The following is a 21401-nucleotide window of genomic DNA, read 5'->3' as shown; positions in this document are numbered from 1 at the left end:
GGTAAAAGAAAAGTCATTTCTGAAGAGATTCTTACCTTATGAAGGTTATAAATGTTAAAAACAAAGGCAGGGGTGTTGAGGTTCAAAAGGGTCCCTTGAGGTTGCAGACCTCAAAAGAATCTGTAGGCTTGAACCCATCTCCAAGTCAAGGGGTAAAGTTTATTATAATTATAACACCAATTGAATCAGGCTAAGTTTCAAAAGGATTCAGCAAAGAAACAGGAGCAAGAAGATAAATTTATAGGAAAAATAGAGACATGAGGTGTTTTATGTCACCGATATGCTAATTTTATGGTTTAGACATAGAGTCCTACCTCCAAGTTCTACTTCCCTACTTAAGAGTTCTACCTACTGAATAATCTAGTCCTCACCTTACCATTTGTCTCAGAAACCTCTCATCTCTGACCAACAGATTGTTATCTGGTATTCAGCAACATTTGTAGTACTATATTATAGTATTCCCAAGGTCAGGAGACTTTAGGATCATTGATAAACAGATTATTAGATTAATAACACTCCTAAGATCTGACATGAGGTCTTGATGGATTACTTTTTATAGTAATTCTTATAGAATTACTAGATTAATATCTAGTAATTACTTACTAGAATTCTTCTAGAATGTCTCACATAAAATATCTAACTATTTTATAACTAGGATGTTATAATTTTATATTTTATTTTATATGTATATCTATATACTTATAGGTAGATAAAATTTCATCATTATAATTATGTAATATAAAATTTAATTTGAAATTTTGGGGGATAAAAGTTGTCTAAGTATTTTAAGCACTTAGATAAATCCAGGAGAATATTCTAAATGACTTACTAAATCCCTTGGAGGTTCATTAATTTATTTATTTATTTTACTTTGTTGAACAGAAAATGTTGGGAATTATTGTTCTAGTGGAACTAATTCTAAAAGTCTCCCAGGTTTGTACAAAAAGAAGTAGCTATGAACAATTAGGTCTAGTTGTGCTAAATGGGTGAAGATGTTAGCAAGATAGAATATAATAGAATATAATATAATAATATTAGCAAGATAGAAATACCTTTAATACCTTATTTCTAAATCTTCAGATTAAATTTTACTAATCAGACTAAATTTTACTAACGTGTTAACCATGAATCATCTTGTTGATTCTGTGATTCAAAAGCCAAATCTAAATTTCCTTATAGAAAAGGGTTTCATCATCATTTATTTATCTAACATGGGAATGGTGACATCATGCTACCTTTCATCACCCTCAAGAGTACCTAAACACTCACATTTCACCAACTGACTGGCCCAGGCATATGAGTGGTCTGAGCTGGGAAATGCACATAGTTAAACAATGATCCTATTCAAGCAAGGCTGTCCCCAAAAGGCAGAATCTAACTGCATCTAAAGCAAGGTGGTAAAGAGGATTAAGGAGTCCTAGGATTCCTTATTTTTAGGAAGAAAGCACAAGTCTGGTCCTCTAAGCCCATTTCTTTTGAAAATTCCTATTTATGGAGTCAAAGTGCACAGAACTCTCCATTTTGTCTGCCTAGAAAAGGATAAAGGGCAATTCCATCAAGAACTTTCCATTGATTCAGTTGAATATAAGAGCTCTAACTCTCCTAGACAATGCAGTTCTGCACCTGATAAAAATCTGAACTGTCCCCATTAGCTCACCATCTTATTAGCTATTATTTATTCACAATCCATCAATCCTGTCTCTAGAAGAAGCCTTAGAAAGTAATATGGCAAAGAGGGAAGGAAGGAATAGGATAAAATTTCTCAACTTGAGTTCCCACTTAATACTCCTACTCCTAGTCTTCTCCCTTACAGGTCTAATCTTGGCAGGATTTAATACATTCTCCAGAGAAATCTCAAAGGCAATGATCATGCATAACTTCATGAACGCTTTTTTTGTTGATGCATTGGCCAGTCCTCTGCTTTCCCCTCCAATTTTTTGAAGACTAAAAGCTTATTTAGCCCTCCCTTTAATCACTCAACTTTGTTGTTTATTGTTGGTGAGGTTTTATTTGACAAAGCTACTGGAATGATTCTTCAGCTCATTTTACAGATGAGGAAACTAAGGCAAACAGTGACTTGTCTTGAATCACATGGCTAAAGTCTGAGGCCACATTTGAATTTGGGTTTTCTTAACTCCAGGCACTGTAATCTATCCACCATACTACCTAGCTCCCCAGTTGTCTAATAACTATTAATAAAAGCCAGTGAATAATTCTACTATCCTTGTTCAAGGACATCAAGCTTCTATCAGACCAAACTCATAGAATGAATGGGAGAACCTATCCCACTGAAAGGGTTCCTCTCAGACAAAGCTTTTGCTTCAAAAAGTTAAAATCCTATATCTGGCCATTCCATCAATCAAGATTCCCTGTCTGCTGCAATATCCTTCTTTCTAGTTAAAAATGAATTTAATCATTGGGCCATTACAAAATAACTCTTACTAAAACACACAAAATATTTTGGCCTAGAAGAGAATATCTAGGAGAAGAAGCTAATCAACACTGTCAAATGCAGCAGAGGGATTTATAGGATCAGGACTGAGGAAAAAAAGCTGTTATTCGATTTGACAGTCTCATTCATAAGTAGGCTATCCTGTTTCATCTGTGATATAATTAAACAAACACTGCTATTAATCTCAAAGACTTTATAAAATACCTCTCTTCTCATTCCCTAGCTCCCAAATACTCCTCTCTCCTTTGCTCCATTGATCTTATTCCAGTCACTATTCTAAACAAGATGACCTTGCCTTCCCATAACTAAGATAGGAAGCATCCAGGACTTTTTTTTAATACAAATTTCTTGTATTCCATTTTCCCATAATTACTTAATCTATCCATCACTCTTGAGTTATCTAATCCATTTTAGTGAACCCTTACCATCCCTCAACTCCCCACCCATACATTTGATTCCCTGCCCAGTCACATTCAATGGTTGGTAATCACTATGATGTACAAAGTGCTTTCCTCACAATAAAACTGAAGTTTGTGATGCATGTATTCTCTCTCCATTATCCTTAAGAAATTAAGGCTCTGAAAGGCTAAAGGATTTACTTAAAGCCACAATCTTAGACCTCTAACTCTGTTGTAAAGCTCTTTCAGTGCTGCTCATATAAGTATTGTTAAATGTTTGCTCTCCTCATTTTAATCTATATATTCAAATTTCAAGAGGTTCATTCATTCTACCAAGATCTTGGATCTGTAATCCAAGTTTCTGTGATAGCAGATGATAATGACTCAGCATCTAAACTATAATACTAGGATTCAGTTATGCTTACTCATATCCTGGTTGTTTTTGATCATTATAAACACAATCTTCCAGGTCAGTCTCATTAAGGTGTGGGAACAAGTCCTAGGTATCAAAGCCTTGCTTTCCCCTTTTCTCCCAGTTCCTCTAGACCTCCTAATTTCTGTTCACCTACCTTTTTTTGAAAATTTGTACAGATTTCTTGATTGCTACATATTTGTAAAAACTTCAGACATGCCATCTGTCCCATCCCTCTGGTATTTATTTATTTTTATTGCTTATGTTTTGTGTCATCCTCATTCTGACATCCCAGCTGTTTCTTCTGGTCCATTGCTGTGCCCCTGATGCAGTGGTTAACTGAAAATGCAATTACAACTATTAACTTTCTAATTAAAAAAAAAAGTGTTGATGTATATAAAACACACACACACATAACATGCATACACATATGCAATATATATTAATACACACAAATATAAACAAACACACATACACACATGTATACATGTGAACTCCTTTTCCAATGCCTTAATATGGCATGGGATGACTCTGGGAGTCTCAAAACCTATACTAACATGGTATAAGTTCTGTTAGGCCCTACATCAATCGATCATCCAAGGACAGCATAAGTATGTTCAAAGATGCTTATCAGCAAGGTTACAACATCTTTGCATGCCTACAGTGTTATAAATTTTTCTGGCCACAGCAACTTTTGAAGACCATATACAAAGTTGAGGGGTTGCAATCTTTTCAATGAAGAAGGTGAGGTTGTGATATGCATCAGTAAAGGGAGTATCCATACTAATGATATTTGAAGTACATGACAAAACAGTTAAACACAAAAATTTTTATGACTATTGTATTTAAAGATGAAATATGCAGAACAAGCTTTAAAGGGGAAAAAAACAGGTTAGGTACAATTTGTTATCTTTTAAAAAAGTAATGCTTATTTATTAAAATTGCTCTTTACTCTAATCTAATTCTGGTTTTATCTCACCTTGGATCTTAGCATCATATCTATCCTGAAGTGAGTACATGGTTCCCAGATTTCAGGCGACTGAAACATTATAGGTTTTTTTTTTCCTTTCCATATTCTTTATTAACTATATTGAGAATCCTGTAACTTCAGTAGTTATAGGATACGACCAAATCATATAATCAATGATTGCTGTGAACAACTAGTGGCTTCTCCATTTTCTTGCTGTATAATTTCCTAGTCTTTCTAGTTCTCAAGTGGCATGAAGGAAGAAACTGCAGCCTTTATGTTTGTATATTCTCTCCCTGTTTATTTTATTTTCCTCTGGTCTAGTGATAAAATATGCAAAACATATCTATATCTGAGAAATAAATCCCTTTGGGTCAAAAAGGATCTTGCACTTTATTCTTCAAGGATTAACCTTACTCCTTCTCAACAGGTACTTTCAGCTACTGGCTAAGGTCTTCTAGCATTTTCTAGGCAATGATGCCATTACCAACTGCTACAATGATATTCAGGAAAGATAAAGTAGCAGAAAATAGGGGAAGAGTCAAGATCTCAAAGGTGCAGTCTAAAGTGAAATAAGCATTGATTCCATTGGGTGGTAGGTAGCCAGAGGTCACTAGTTACAAGGTAGTATTCTGTTTGGGGGTTGTGTTAAGTTTTTAGTGCTTCTTTACTCATTCCCCATCCTAATTTCTAAAGGAAATATAAAAGTAAGGGGATTGTGTATGTATGTTGGGGAGAAATGGAAATAGGATGTTTTAAGACCTTTCTGCTTTTTTCCATTATAGTTCAGATCTGAGGGCCTTCTCAGACCCATTAACCAGAAAAATAGCTATTCTCTGCTTAGTCTTTGTTTCTGGGAATTTTCAATTCTTCTAGCTTTCATGTAGTACTTATTGTGATTGAAGTTTAAGTTACCAATTACATCTTTCTTATATTTATTATAATGTAGAGTTTTTTCCCACTGATCCCGCTTTTACATTTAATAAGGAAGAAGCAAATTCTGAGTTTTCCCCATATCTACCATGTTTTTCTGCCTTTGGCATGTGTACTCTCTGGTGTTGAGAAAGGTTTGATTTAGTACAGAAGGCTTTCTCACATTTATTACAATGATAAGGCTTTTCCTTAGAATGAATTCTCTGATGTTTAATAAGATTTGAACTATGACTGAAGGTTTTTCCACATTCATTACATTTATACGGTCTCTCTCCAGTGTGAAGTCTCTGATGTGAAATAAGACCTGCTTGCTGACTAAAGCTTTTTCCACATTGATTACACTGGTATGGTTTCTCTCCAGTATGGATCCTATGATGCTGAATAAGGCTGGCTTTGCTTCTGAAAGTTTTTTCACATTCTTTACATTTATAGGGTGTCTCCCCAGTGTGAATTCTCTGATGTTTACTAAAGTCTGAGCTATTGCTGAAGTTTTTTCCACACTCAACACATTTATAACATCTCTCTCCTGGGCAGAGTTTACGATGGATTAAATTTGAGACTTCTCTTGACCCACTCTCTTGGAAAGAGTATTTCCTTGTTCTCTCTCCTATAGGTTTTTCCCACTGCCTTTGTAATGTACTCTCATGATCATGTGTGTCTTTGTAATTGTTTTTCTCAGCAACATCACCTATGAATCTTCCTGATACCACTGCTGGAGGTTCTACTTTGGATATTTCATTTTTAGGTGTTGACTCTTCATTCTGAAGCTTGGACTGACAATCTGAAACAATAAATAGAATAGGCACATGTCAGTTCCCTGTGCAGGGAGAAGACGACTAACGGACTCTGCCCTCTAATTTGAAAGGTATTTGAATTCAGCTCATAGTATGTCTATGGATGAAGACATAAGGTTTTAGCCATAAGTTCTGTCTCCCTTGTTGTACTTGTACTTGTTTTATTTAGAAATCAAATAACTTAAAAAACTGTGGGGAAGGGGTGGAGAAGGATAATCTGATTATACCAATTATTCCTTGAAACAAGAACCTTGTTATGTTGTGTTTAATTGTCCTGTGATTAGGGAAGGAAAAAGGTATGTTATAATGAACCTGGATGGCTAAATAATCTAAAAACAAATAACATGGGGGGGGGGGGGGGAAACTCCCTATACAATAAGAAAACTAGGGAAAACGAAAAGCAGTTTGTCAGAAATTAGGTTTATACGAATATCTGACAATATATACTACAACAAACTTAAAATGAATATCAGTCATGCCATTAAAAAAACCCATAATAGAATCAGATCAGATCCTTTTAACTGCTGTGGTTAGAATTCTTAATTAAAGATGGAATGCAAAGGGATCACAGAAAACATAATAAATCATTCTGATTGTTTGAAATTGAAAATCTATCCATTAGGAAAGGAAAGAAGAAAGGGCAGGGAAAAATTTATATAAAGTATGTCACTACCGGCTAGGCACTTTATTAAGTGCTTTTAAACTATATCTAATTTGATTCTCATAAAAACCCCTGGGAGGTAACTTAGTATTTCCATTTTACAATTAAGGAAACTGAGGTAAACTATGACAAAACTCAAGGTTACAAAGTTAATAACTATCTGAGGTCAAATTTGAACTCAAATCTTTCTGACTCCATTCTAGCACTCCATGTGCAACATAGGTGCATTAGGATAAAGGAAATATCTGAATCAAATATTAAATATTGCTGATTATAAAGTCTGATATCCAAGAAATATGACACTAACACAAAAACGTAAAAACAAGAATTTCCCCCAATAGATAAACGGTAAGAGAACAAAGAAAAAAAACTTCTCAAAAGATTTGTAAACTATCAATGACCATATAAAAATAAGACAAAATTAATAATAAGAAGAATGCAAATCAAAGTAGTTCCTTAGGTTCAGGAAATTGGCAAAGATGACGGATGGAAATAGTTCATATTGGAAAAGTTGTAGAAAGAAAGGCACATTATTGGTCCAACCATTCTGGAAAGTAATCTGGAAATTATGCAACAAAATATTAACAAGCAGCACTTACAGCAGACATATTTATGATGTTTATTAAGGGACCAAATCAGTATAAATTAGGGAAAACATAGAAGAAATGATTGGCTGGTTAAAAAAAAACTTTTTTTAGGGAGGTTGAGGGAGACAGAAACAAGGCATGGAGACTCGTTTACCCCGTGAAACAATCTACTGCATAACAAAAATTTCTCTTTAGGGATTGTGGCTCAGACAGAACCAAGAGATCATTATATACTTCAACAACGGTACTGTATGAGGATGTATCCTGATGGAAGTGGAGTTCTTTGACAAAGAGAAGATCTAACTCAGTTTCAATTGATCAATGATGGACAGAAGCAGCTACACCCAAAGAAAGAACACTGGGAAACGAATGTAAACTGTTTGCATTTTTGTTTTTCTTCCCGGATTATTTTTACCTTCTGAATCCAATTCTTCCTGTGCAACAAGAGAACTGTTCGATTCTGCACACATACATTGTATCTAGGATATACTGTGACATATTTAACATGTATAGGACTGCTTGCCATCTGGGGGAGGGGATGGAGGGAGGGAGGGGAAAAATCGGAACAGAAGTGAATGCAAGGGATAATGTTGTAAAAAATTACCCAGGCATGGGTTCTGTCAATAAAAAGTTATAATTATTAAAAAAAAAAAAAAAAAGGATTATGGCTCAGAAAGACCCCACTAGGAGACAGAGAAAAAAAATCAGCTAATTAAGAAATAAAAATGCTAAGTATCACTACCCAAATTAAAAGTTCCGTTAGGGGCCAGAATACTGGCCAAAGGAGGCAGCTTGAGTTAACCTTTCTGCTCCCACAACATCAAGTGGGGGGTTACTTAAGCTGACAATGAAACAGACCTGGAGTGTTTGGTCTGGGACAGCTATGTGTCAGGAAGGAAGATAAAAAAAGTTTTAGGACTTTGGCAGAAAGCTTTTGAGACCCCATAAACTTCCTTACTGATTGCTTTTATCCTTCTATAGTGTGGGCTGTTGGAAATGTCTTTATTAAAGGAACTGTTTATCTGAACTCTTAAGCTCCAAGTGACTCACTGTACTAGTTGTAGAACCATGATCAGGTTAATACCATAGAAATTATGAAACACTAAAAATGAAATTAAGATTTTTAACAGAAGGAAGACTCTTAGGATTTTCACTTTTGATAAGGTTGTCTTAATAGACAGAAAACTTGAATTCTTGTCCTAAATTAGCTAACAAGTAGCTCTCTGACTTCAGCCAAATAATAATTTTTCTGAACCTATTCCTGAGCTACAAAACAAAGTCTCATAAGGATGTTGTATTTTGTAAAGTATTAAATGATGATGATTATAAACTATACCTAAGGAAAATCTTATTGTCATTAATTAGTTAGAAAACAATTAAAACAATTAAATACCTATTAAATGTCAGGCACTATGCTAGGTTCTGGGCATAGAGGCAAAAAGAAACCTATTTGGTGAAACATGTACTCACTCATACAGTTAATATACAGTAAGCTATATGGGAGTAGGGAGTTACTATCAGCTAGAAAGGTTTAGAAAGGCCTTTAAGGCAATAAACCTTGATGAAAACTAGAGATTTCAGGGGGTTGAGGATGAGGAGAGAGTATTTTCTTGGCAATGGGAAACACTTGTGCAAAAGTAAAAAGGAAAATGGAGTATTGCGTGCAGAAAATAAGAAGTAACCAAATCTGGCTGCAAAAGAGAAAGTAATGTGTTAATAATCCTAGGAAATAAACTGGAGAAGAATATGAAGGTCTTTAAAAGCCAAACAGATGAGTTCATATTTCTTCCTAGTAGAGAAATGATAGTCAGAAATACTTTTTAGGATATCACTTCGGTAGTTATGAAGAAGATAAATTGGACGCAGAAAGACCAATTACAACTGGTAATAGTCCAGGAAAGAGGTGATGAGGACTTGAAAGAGGATGATGACTGTGTAAATGAAGAAACAGGTAGAGAGGCAAGAAATTTAAATAAAAAAGAATTGGCATATAATTTAATATGAAGAGAGACAAAAGAGCTGAGGACCACTCAATTAATAACTACATATTACGTATTTACTATTGTAGACACTATAAGGGTGTTGAGTACACAAAGATAAAAAAATGAAACTATTCCTGCCTTTAAGTAGTTTACATTCTGTTGAAATGACTCCTAAGTGTTATGAGCCAAAACTTGAAACAAGGTGTTAACTCACTGGAATTGATAGAAACAATTGCTTATGTTTACACCTTTGAGAATACCCACATTAACTCACACATTAAAGTTCACAAGTCCAAGAGATTTACAAGTTACACCTCCCACAATCCCACTCTCAGAGGAGTCAACCTTTGGGTTCACACCTTTAAGGGATCATATATAAGAAGCTCTTAGAGCCTCAGTAAGAATAGTCAGTAGAAGAGTCAAGGGAGGAGTCAGTTGGAGAAGACTGAGAATGAAGGATTCCAAAGAGAAGAGGCTGAAGCTGGAGGAGGCAAAAGACTAGCAACGAGAGCTCTTGGGACCAAGAAAAGCTTACCCGGCTATTTTGGAAGAGACAATAAAAGACTGAACTTTTATCAGCTGGCTGTGTTTGAGGTGATTACTGATCTGAACTGAAACTAAGGCTGCCTCCAGAAGCCCCCTGAGAAACCTGCTCCCAGAGAACCACCATATTTTAGAAAAGAAGAACACGACACTTAGGCAAGCAAAAAGATAGTGGTGGTCTTGACAGAAATGGAGAAGTTAGGAAGAGAGGTGCATTGTTGGAGGGAAAATGAAGTTTTACTTGAGTTTGAGGTGTCTGTTGATTATCTGTTTTGAACTGTGCAATACTAATATGTGTTTCAGGGCTGTGGCTAAGGTAAAAGGCTAGGAAAGGATACATATATGTGATATATTTGTATAGAGATGATAAATTGAACCACAGAGGAGAGAAAGGGAGAGAGAAGGAAGGAGAGAGGCAGGGAAAGGGAGAAGGAAAGAATGAGAGAGTAAAAGGGAAGGAGGGAGAGAGAGAAAAAGGAGGGGAGAAGAAAGAGAGAAAAGAGGGAAAGGAAAGAAGAGGGGGGGAGAAGATTAAGAAGAGAGTCCAGGACAGGGTTTGGGAGTATATTCAAAGTTTTGGCATGGATAATGATCCAGCATACATTCCAGAAAGATGATCAAACTAGTAGAATAATACTATAAGTATCATAATACTGTCATAGAGGGAAACATCATAAGCTCGAAGACTAAAAGGGACCTTGGAAGCCTTGGTTAAACTTCCTTAATTTATAGTTGAGGAAATTAAAGCCTGAATATGGAGGAGGTAAGATCAATGGATCAACCGCTATAGAGAAGACAAAACTGAGAACTAAGAAAAGGCTATTGGAGAAAAACTAGTGATTTTTGTGAATTTTTTTTATGTTACTCCTTAACTGAAATTACTGAATCCATGTAGTTCTTCACTGATTTTCTGAGATTTACTAAGTAAGCCATCATATCATCAACAAATAAAAACAATTTTGTCTCCTATTTGTCTTTAATTTCTTTCTCTTGTCACATGATTATGGCCAGCATTTCTAAAACTATGGTCAAATAATAGTGTGGAAAGGGTGCATTCTTGTTTCATTCCTGCATTTATTCAGACAGATTTTGGTGGATTCCCACTGTAAATAATATTAGTTTTTGGTTTCTGATACGTGTGTGTAGTCATACTAAAAATTGCCCTTCTATGTCTATGTTTTGTAAGATTTTTTAATGTAAATAACTGTTACACCCTAATAAAACAGTTTGAAGTATTTTATTTTTTTTATTTTAACTTTATTAGGAAGTTGAGACATTAATAAACATGAACAGCTCTACTTAGTTTTAAATATATTAAATGTGTTCACTGATATAAATATATTATCTTTCTGATGTTAAACCACATTTGTGTCCTGAAGATTGTTTGTTATTGTTCATTTAATTAGTTCTCATTTGTGGTTTTCATGGGAAAAAGGTGGTTCCTTCTCCAGATCATTTTACAGATAAGAAAATCAAGGCAAGTAAGATTAAGTGATTTGCCCAGGGTCACATAGCTAGTAAAGGAGACTAGTTTTGAACTCAGGAAGATGATGCTTCTTGACTCCAGGAGTAGTACTCTATCTGCTGTGCCACCTAGCTGATCACCCTGAAGATATATACAACTTAATTTTAGGGAGTATTTTTTATATGTTATTATAATCTGTCAGCTAGGATTTTATTTGAATTATTAAATTGATATTCATTAGTGATATTGTTTATCTTACTTTATTTTATCCTACCCTTGGTTTAGGTATCAGGAATATATCTTTCTCATAAAACAATCAAAGATAAGAAATGGAAGATAATTTTGCATCACCTAACATATCCTTCTGATTTTTACAGTCAAAGAAAAGTGAAGTAGTATGATTTATTTTGCAATTTTAAGAATAAAGCTATTAATTATTTTAAAAATATTTGATAGAGTTCACTTAAAAATCAGTCTGGATGAGAAAGTTTTTTCTTGGGTAGTTAAGTTCCTATACAGATAATCTGAATTATTTTTTTCCCTGAAAGTACATACCTTAGTGTGCAACTATTTCCTTTGAACACGTTTCATGCACTTCCTTTAAGCAATTTATATATCTCCTCCTTAAATCTCCTCCATTATATCTCTCCTCCTTAAAATCACTTAAACTACCTCAAACAGCATCAGTCAGTGATATCATACTCCATTTCTTGCCTAAAATGACCACTGGCACTTTCAGAATATTATAAATCCCTCTTTTTGCTAAGAAGAATCCTTACATTCTCTCACTATCAACACTGCTACCTATAAAGCACACCTTTATCTCTACTTTATCTTCTAGAATCTCCAGCCTATTTGTTCCCTAGCAAAAATAAGACATCACTACCTCCAGATCTTACCCAACTCCTTGCTAGGAGCTAGAACTCCACAAGCAGCTTCCTTGGTCACTTCCAAAGTCTTCAAGTATAAAATTTTAATATTAAATCGTCTGATACCTGGACATCTTATTTTTTCAACTAGATTAAAAATTTCCTGAAAGCACAGATTCATCTTACACTTTTTTTTTGGTATCCTCCGCAGTGCTGGGCACATATTAGGTCTCAAGTACCTATTTACCTACTCTAAACCAACCTACCCTTCCCTCTCCTCAAATGAATCCATTCTCACCAATCTTTTGGACAATATGAGGCTCCACAGATTCACATTTCAACTGGCTCTCCATGGCTTGAATCCGAATGCTTGATGACTTCCTTAATGTCAATGGAGCTGGGAACAGGGGTGTCACTCCTTCCCAGAATAATGCTTGTTCTTGGGTATGGGCTGAGACCTGGAAACAATTAGGTGAAGTTAAACTTATAATCAATCAATAAGTATTAAGTACTTACGACATGTGAGGCACTACAACAAGCAATGAGAATATAATGATAAAAGTAATGGAGGAGATACAAACATTACCTACAAATGCATATATGCATATCTTTTTTAAAAAATATTTTTAATTCATATTGCTTTATGAATCACGTTAGAAGAAAAAAATCAGAACAAAAGGGAAAAACCATGGGAGAGAACAACAACAAAGAGGCACAGAAAAGAGAAGTGAACATAGCATGTGTTAATTTACATTCAATATCCATAATTCTTTTTCTGGATGTATATGGCATTTTTTTATCTAAAGTCTATTGGGATTGTCTTGGAACATATATGTATATCTATTAGTGAGTACATTCAGAATTTATATAGTGTGGTTTTGTGAGGGAGTATCCCAGTAGCTAGGAGGCCCAAGAAAGGCTTTTTGAATAAGGTAGCAAAACCATTTAGAAAATTAGTTTAAAATCTGAAAAAAATCTCAAGGAACAATGCTCAGAGACAAAAGGCACTAGAAAAAGAAACCAGCTGCTTTCAGTCAACAAGGTATCAGGGAAACAGAAGAGACAAAAACAGTTTTTTCTTAAATTTAAAATGTTTTAAACTCAGTGACTCTGTCCCAAACTCTGTGCCCATATCCCCTCGTTGCAGTCTAGAAGTCTACACCCTTGGCCTCCAATAACACAAAATCATTCTCTCTACCTGCTGTCCTGGTTCATCCAGTTCTCTCTCCAAATCTTCCAGTAACATCACTACCTCCTCACCACTTTCAGGATGTCGTTCCTGCAACCATATCTGGAGTTCCTCTGGCAGGATACTCAGGAACTGCTCAAGCACCAGCAGTTCCAAGATCTCTTCTTTAGTATGCATCTCTGGTCTCAGCCACTCACAACAGAGTGTCCGCAGTCGGGTCAGAGCCTCTCGAGGACCAGGTGTCTCCTGGTAGCAGAGCTGTCTGAAGCGTTGCCTCCAGATCTCCTGGTTGGGGTGACTGTTACTTTGCAGACTAGATTCCTGCTCCCAAGTGGGATCATCTTCCACCTTGATTATTATAGGCCCATCCTGATCCTGTAGAGCCTGGGGAGAAAGGATGGCAGTCTCTTTGGATTCTGCAGTCATCATACAGGCTTATAAGGTGGTCTCCCTCCAGACAGGATCTGTATTGCTACTATCAAATTCCAATTGTCCTTTAGGCACCTAGAGATTCCTGAAGAGCTTCTCTTTATGATATTCTTTAAGGAAAAAAAATTCTTATTACTAAAGAGTAACTGACATTTATTAGTATATATTCACACCAATCTCACTAGTCCTTCCACTTTATAAATGAATGATCTTAGTTGAATTTCAAAAACAATTCTGATTTCTATTCTCTTTGAAGCTATTACAAGTTCAAATAATTCAAAATGTATTAAATAACTCCTATATGCAAAGTATTCTGCTAGTTTGGGATATAAAAACAAATGAAAAAAGTTTCTAGCATGAAGGAACTTGTGTTTTATTGAGAGAGACAGCCTATCAACAGAAGAAAACATTATTGAAAAAAAAAAAAAGAGTCATGGAAGGCTTTACAGAGGAGGGAGCCCTTGAGCAGAAACCATAAAAAAGGCTAAGGATTCTAAGATGTTTAAGTGAAGAAAGCACATATCTCAGGCTTGGGAGTACCTATTTAGAGGGATAGAAATGAATACAGAATGCCAAGCTTAGTGAAGAATGAGGAGCCCAATTTAGCTTGAAGATAGAGTATGTAAAGTACATGATGTGAGTGAAATATGTTTAGAAATGCAAGCTGGGAGGAGTATTTTATCCTACAAACTAGAAGGATCTCCTGGAAATTTTTAAGTAGAGGAGTGGCATGGTCTTAAAATTTAAGATTACTTTGGCAGATTTAAGGAGAATGTTTTAGAGAAAGCTAAAACCAGAACAAGTAGAAAAAACTTTCATAGGAGGGTATTGCCATAGTCCAAATACAGATAGTAAAGGGCTTACCTATGAAAGAAGAGAAACTAATAACAAAAAAATAACAACAGATTGGAGAAGCAAGGACTCAAGAAGTTACAAATCATGAATAGAAGAACTATGGTAATGCCCTTAACCTAAATAGAGAAGTTTTGAGAAACGTCTATTGTAAAAGTGTTGTATAGAAAATTTTTATGGCAGATATTAAGGATATAGAAAATTTATTAGGGGGTTCACAAGTTAACTGAAGATAACTAAAAGTTTAAAAATTAAATCAAGGTTAAGAAAAACTGCAGAAATACCCTGGGCTGCCACACATACAGAGCACCAAGACAATTCACTGAAATCAGTATTTGTAGCTGGCTTGACAATTTCATAGAGAATTACTTAAACAAGTTACTTAAAAAAAGGATAAAAATTAATTTGTGATATTTGCTTTACTAAAACACAATAAAAATGTGTAGTAAAGGGCCATGGATAAATAGACGAAAAATTAATTATAAACTAATCAATCTAATTCTAAAGAATGAGTGAGTCAAAAAACAAATCACAAAAACACTAATTTCATCCAGAAAGTACAATAATTTGACAACATACCAAAACTTATGGGATGCAGCTAAAGAAGTTCTTAGGGGACATTTTATATCCCCAGATGCTGACATGAGTAATATAAAGAAAAAGGAGATCAATGAATTGAGCATGCAACTAAAAAAGCTAGAAAAAGACTAAATTAAAAACCTCCAATTGAATAGCAGATTATAAATTCTGAAAAACAAAGGAGAGATTAATAAAATTGAAAGTAACAAAATTTTGAACTAATAAATAAAACTAAGAGTTGGTTTTATGGGAATACCCTTCAACAAAACAAATAAACCTTTGGTTAATTTGATTAGAAAAAGGGAAAAAACAACAACCAAATTACTGGTATTAAAAATGAAAAGGGTGAACTTACCACCAATGAAGAGGAAATTAAAGCAATAATAAGGAGCTATTTTGCCCAATTGTATGCCAATAAATCTGACAATCTAAGTGTAACAGATGAGTATTTATAAAAATTTAGATTGCCCAGATTAACAGAAAGGAAATCAAAAAGTCCCATTTTAGAAGAAGAAATTGAACGAGGCATCAATGAACTCCCTCAGAAAAAATTTCCAGGGCCAGACAGATTTACAAGTGAATTCCACCAAACACTTAACAATTAATTCCAATACTATATAAATTAATTGGAAAAATTAACTAAAGAAGAGGTTCTACCAAGTGCTTTTTATGATGAGATACAGTGCTGATACCTAAATCAGGAAGAACCAAAACAGAGAAAGAAAATTATAGACCAATTCTCCTAATGAATATTGATGCAAAAATCTTTAAAAAAAATTTTTTTTAAATATTATTTTATTTTCCTCAATACATGTAAAGCGTTTTCAATATTCACCTTTGCAAAATCTCCCCTCTCTCTCTTCCTTCATGTGATGCAAATAAAAAAAAATTAAAGCTTTTAATTTACAAAACATAAATACGTAATTTTTCAACACTGATCCTTGCAAAGCTCTCTGTTTCAAATTATCCCCTTCTTCCCCTCATCCTCTCCCCTAGATGGCAGGTAGTCCAATATATGTTAAAATATATATTACATCCAATATATGTATACATATTTATACAGTTATCTTGCTGCACAAGAAAAATAAGATCAAGAAGGAAGGAAAAAAAAAAACCGGGAAAGAAAATAATGCAAACAAACAACAGAAAGAGTGAGAATGCTATGATGTTGTCCACACTCAGTTCTCACGGTCTTCTCTCTGGGTGTAGATGGCTCTCTTCATCACTGAACAATTGGAATTGGTCTAAATCATCTCACTGTTGAAGAGAGCCATGTCCATCAGAATTGATCATCAGATAGTCTTCTTGTTGCCATGTATCATGATCTGGTTCTGCTCATTTCACTTAGCATCAGTTCATGTAAGTCTCTCCAGGCCTTTGTGAAATCATCCTGCTGGTCATTTCTTATAGAACAATAATATTCCATAGCATTCATATACCATAACTTATTCAGCCATTCTCCAACTAATAGGCATCCATTCAGTTTCCACTTTCTTGCCACTACAAAGAGGGCTACACAAACATTTTTGCACATGTGGGTCCTTTTCCCTCCTTTAAAATATCTTTGGGATATAAGCCCAGTAGAAACACTGCTGGGTCAAAGGGTATGCACAGTTTGATAACTTTTTGAGCATAGTTCCTAATTGCTCTCCAGAATGGTTGGATCTATTCACAGTTCCACCAAAAAAGTCAGTGTCCCAGTTTTCCCACATCCCCTCCAACATTCATCTTTATCTTTTCCTGTCGTGTTGTGAAAATCTTAACAGATTATTAGCAAAAAGATTACAGCAACTTATCACCAGGATAATATACTCTGACCAAGTGGGATTTATACCGGAATGTAAGATTGGTTCTATACCAGGAAAACTATCAGTATAACTGACCATTATCAATAAGAAAAGTAACAGAAATCATATGATTACCTCAATGCTGAAAAAGCATAATGACAAAACACAACATCCATTCCTAATAAGAATATTAGAGAACAGAGGAATAAATGGAGTTTTCCTTAAAATGATATGTAGCATATATCTAAAACCATCAGCAAGCATTATATACAAACTAGAAGCATTCCCAATAAGATCAGGGTGAAACAAGAATGCCTATCAACATTATTATTCAACATTGTACTAGAAATGTTAGCTTTAGCAATAAGAAAAGAAAAAAGAAATTGAAGGAATTAGAGTACGTAATAAGGAAACAAAACTATCATCTTTTGCTGATAATATGAAAGAATATTTAGAATGCTGGAGAATCAACTAAAAAACTACTAAAAACTATTAACAACTTTAGCAAGTTGCAGGATATAAAATAAACCCACATAAATCACTGGCATTTCTATATGTTACCCACAAAATTCAGCAGCAAGAGATAGAAAGAAAAATTCAACTTAAAATAACTAGACAATATTAAAATATTTGGGAGTCCACCTGCCAAGACCAAGCCAGGAATCATGAATCCAATTACACTTTTCACACAAATAAAGTTAAATCTAAACAATTGTAAAAAATATTAAGTGCTCATGGGGGCAAGCTGAGCTAATATAATAAAATGACAATTCTACCCAAATTAAGTCATTTCTAGTCATATGAAAAAATGCTCTAAATCATTATTGATTAGAGAAAAGCAAATTAAAACAACTGTGAGGTATCTTAGGAAAAATTAATTATAAATATTGGAAGGGACATGGGAAAACTGGAACACTAAATGCATTGTTAGTAGAGTTGTGAAATGATCCAACCATTCTAAAGAATTTATATGAAAAAAAACTACAAAACTGGGCATATCCTTTGAATCAGAAGTCTCACTAACTGGATCTGCATATCAAAGAGATAATAAAAAAGGGGAAAAGACTCATATGTGCAAAAAAAAAAAAAAAAAAAAAAAAAGCTGCCCGGGGAATACTATTTTTCCATAAGAAATTATGAACTGGCTGATTTCAGAAAAGCATGTTAAGACCTACATGAATTGATGCTGAGTGAAGTGTGCAGAACCAGAAGAACATTATACAAAGTTACAATAAGATTATGTGATAATCAATTGTGATAGACCTGGCTATTCTCAACAATGCAATGATTCAAATGAACTCCAACAAATTTGGGATGAAAAATACCAATCACTCACAGAAAGAAAACGATGGAGATTGAATGTGAATCAAAGCACAGTATTTTCACCATTTTGTTTGTTTTCTTTCTCGTCCTTTTTTCCCCCCTTTTGGTCTGATTTTTCTTACATAACATGAGAAATATGGAAATGTTTAAAAGGATTGCACATATTCAATCTACATCAGGTTGTTTGCCGAGTTGGGGAGGAAGAGGTACGAGAGGAGGGAGAAAAATTTAGAACACAAAGTTTTACAAGAATGAATGCTGAAAACTATCTTTAAATGTTGTGGGAAAGTAAAATACTATTAAGAAAGAAAGATTACCTTCCAACTGCAGTGCATGTATCTTGTATATATCTAGTTACTTGCAGCTGTTACCCTGTTCAAACTTAAGCTTTGTATCCCCATAGCTTGGCTTCTGCCTGTATAACTGCAGACTTAACTCTAACTCACTTCTCAATGGTCTCCCTGCCTTTACTCTTTCCCCACTCCAACTATCCTAACGAACTTTTTTTCTTTTCTTTTTTTTTTTTTTTTTTGCGGAGGCAATTGGGGTTAAGTGACTTGCCCAAGGTCACACAGCCAGGAAGTGTTAAGTGTCTGAGGTCACATTTGAACTCGGGTCCTCCCGACTTCAGGGCTGGCGCTCTATCCACCGCGCCACCGAGCTGCCTCTCTCCAAGATGAATTTTCTAAAGGGAAGGTTTTACATGTCATCCAAACGCCCGCTGGTTCCTTATTCCCTACCTCAGGTTCACACAGATGTGCACAGGGTTAGAGCCAGGCGGCCTTGCTCGGCCGTTTAGTAACGTGAGATCTCGCCTACATTCTCTTATCCGTCTAGTCCTCAGTTTCCACATTTGTAAACCAACCCTTCCCAGAACCTCGCCCCCCTCTGCTCTGCCCCCTCCCCCTCCCCGCTCTCTGCTCTCACGAGAAAGGATGAAAAAGAAGGCCTCCTCCTCACCCCTGCCCCAAGCCGGTTTGGAGGTCCGCAGGCGCTCGGCTTCCCGTTTCCCGGAACCCTAACCACTCACCAGCTCCGAAAACAGCCCTCCAGAGTCCCAAAGAACGGAACAATGCCGAGCTCACAGCACCGGAAGTTTGGAAGAAGAGATTCCCTCTCCAAGGCGCAAGGCAGACAGGCTTGCCCCTCTCTAGGATGAGTTGGAGGACTCCATACCTCTATGGTACTCTATCTTTGGCCATATGGGAGACGAGGGAAACCTGAACTTCCCATTAGAGTTGTTGAAAAACTTTGTGGCCAAGGAATAGCTTCTTTATTTCAGACCTTCTTAACGTAGCATCTGCGGGTTATATTTTAATTTAAGGTTAAACCTATATTTGTTTGAACTCACATTTATGATCACTCTCTCATTCCTATCTTTGAATGGTGTTTTTAAACCCTCAAATATGCACGGCTGCAGAATAAACGCCTCCCAAAGCAGGTCTCCTTCTGGTTGTCAAGCCCATCACATTTCTGGCAAGAGGGAGATAGCACGGATCAAGGATGTAGGGAGAACTGTTAGAAGTGGAGTTGGGGGTACAGAACTAAGGACAGAAAAGGGTAAATGACATCACCAGATTGGGATTCACATGATTGATGGAAAGTTAATAATGGGACTAATAATGACCTTTCTTCTCTCACAAAACTAAGAAATGGTCATTATTTGAGTCCAGGTGAAAGATATTTAACCCAGACTTTTTTTTTTTTTTTTTTAATAGCCTTTTATTTACAGGATTTATACATGGGTAACTTTACAGCATTAACAATTGCCAAACCTCTTGTTCCAATTTTTCCCCTCTTTCCCCCCCACCCCCTCCCCTAAATGGCAGGATGACCAGTAGATGTTAAATATATTAAAGTATAAATTAGATACACAATAAGTATACATGACCAAACCGTTATTTTGCTGTACAAAAAGAATCAGACTCTGAAATATTGTGCAATTAGCCTGTGAAGGAAATCCAAAATGCAGGTGTAGCCCAGACTTTTGGATGACAAACCTTGAAGGGTAGCTTAGTGGAATAAAAATATCAGGCCCAGCTCCCTTTCTTTTACACATGTTCTCCAAGACTGTGTCACTTCACTAGATTTCTAAAATGACTACATTCCCAAGGCCTGATGGCTTTCTTGAAAAGCCTTGTGGTCTCTACTACTATTGGGGTTTCTACTACATTATTCCTAAGGCTAGGTAATCTGAGGGTTATTACTACATTCCTAAGGCCTGCATTATAGCTAATATTTTTCATTTTCCTCTTTTGTATTGCACATCTAATGTGTAAAGTGCCTGAGAATTGCTTTAAATTGCATTTCACTAGTAATTAGTGATTTGGAGCTATTTGACAACATCTTTCTTTGAAAACTGCTTGTTCCTATTTGATCATTTATCTAATGTGTGTCCTATCTTGCCCAACTCTTTATAAACCCATTTTTTACTGTAAAAATACAGCAGAATTGCAGTAGCACTTCTTTTCAGTTTCCTTTACTGGATCTAAATCCAGGGCAAGCTTGCTAATTATGAATGCCCAATAGGATTTTGTCCTGGGTCTTTTTCTCTTCACTAGAGGCTATAAACTTGTAGCCAGGAGGCAATAATTAGCCTACAAAAGTAGGAATGAACCAAATTAAAATGTAATTGTGAAATACTTAACAAAATAAATAAAAATACAATACAACATAGATAACATTAATTTGTGGTTTTCTGAGTCAAAACACAATCAGCAAGGATTCCTTTTTATTTTAGTTTAATAAGATTGCTTAATACAATTTCACTTGGTGATTTCAATCAACTCCCCTGATTTCAACTATCATCTCTATGTAGATGATTTTCAGATATATTTACCCAGCCCTCAACTCTTTCCAGACTTTGATCTCCAATTATTTGTTAGACATTTGAATTGGATGGGCATTTAAAATTCAATGTCCAAAACAAAAAGTCACTTTCCCCTTCAAACATTTTCCTGTTCTGAACTTTCCTGTAACTATTGAAAGTATTTATTGTTATTAATCCTTTTTCAAAAAGAAGCAATGACCCCATAGTGTGACGGTTGAACTAATGATATATGAATATAATGGAATACTATTATATTCCAAAGTAAGAAATAATTAAAATGATGGGGCAGATAGGTGGCCCAGTGGTTAGAGCACCAGCCCTGAAGTCAGGAGGATGGAAAATTCAAATT

The 21401-nt window shown here is 35.3% G+C and overlaps 1 protein-coding gene across 4 annotated transcripts; it reads right to left on the bottom strand.

Annotated features, from left to right (window-relative positions):
- Positions 1–710: 710 nt before the first annotated feature.
- Positions 711–19334, bottom strand: LOC105750431 (zinc finger and SCAN domain-containing protein 23). 4 transcript variants are annotated; one of them, XM_023502831.2, is made up of 5 exons: positions 19253–19334; positions 13262–13791; positions 12362–12521; positions 5851–5943; positions 711–3601 (listed from the first exon to the last, which is right to left on the bottom strand). In XM_023502831.2, the coding sequence occupies exons 2-5, from the start codon at positions 13679–13681 to the stop codon at positions 3516–3518; spliced, it is 759 nt and encodes a 252-aa protein (XP_023358599.1). In that variant the 5' UTR covers positions 13682–13791; positions 19253–19334; the 3' UTR covers positions 711–3515. The 4 variants fall into 4 exon arrangements, with proteins under 4 accessions (XP_023358599.1, XP_023358598.1, XP_031821121.1 ...); XM_023502830.2 differs by lacking the exon at positions 711–3601 and having other exon boundaries at positions 4317–5943; XM_031965261.1 differs by lacking the exon at positions 711–3601 and having other exon boundaries at positions 4317–5943; positions 13262–13636; positions 19253–19329.
- Positions 19335–21401: the final 2067 nt, after the last annotated feature.

The sequence above is a fragment of the Sarcophilus harrisii genome, chromosome 4 (genome assembly GCF_902635505.1).
Source record: "Sarcophilus harrisii chromosome 4, mSarHar1.11, whole genome shotgun sequence".
Lineage (NCBI taxonomy): Eukaryota > Metazoa > Chordata > Mammalia > Dasyuromorphia > Dasyuridae > Sarcophilus > Sarcophilus harrisii.
Note: the sequence above shows the minus strand (reverse complement) of the source record. Positions and strands in the feature narration are given on the sequence as shown.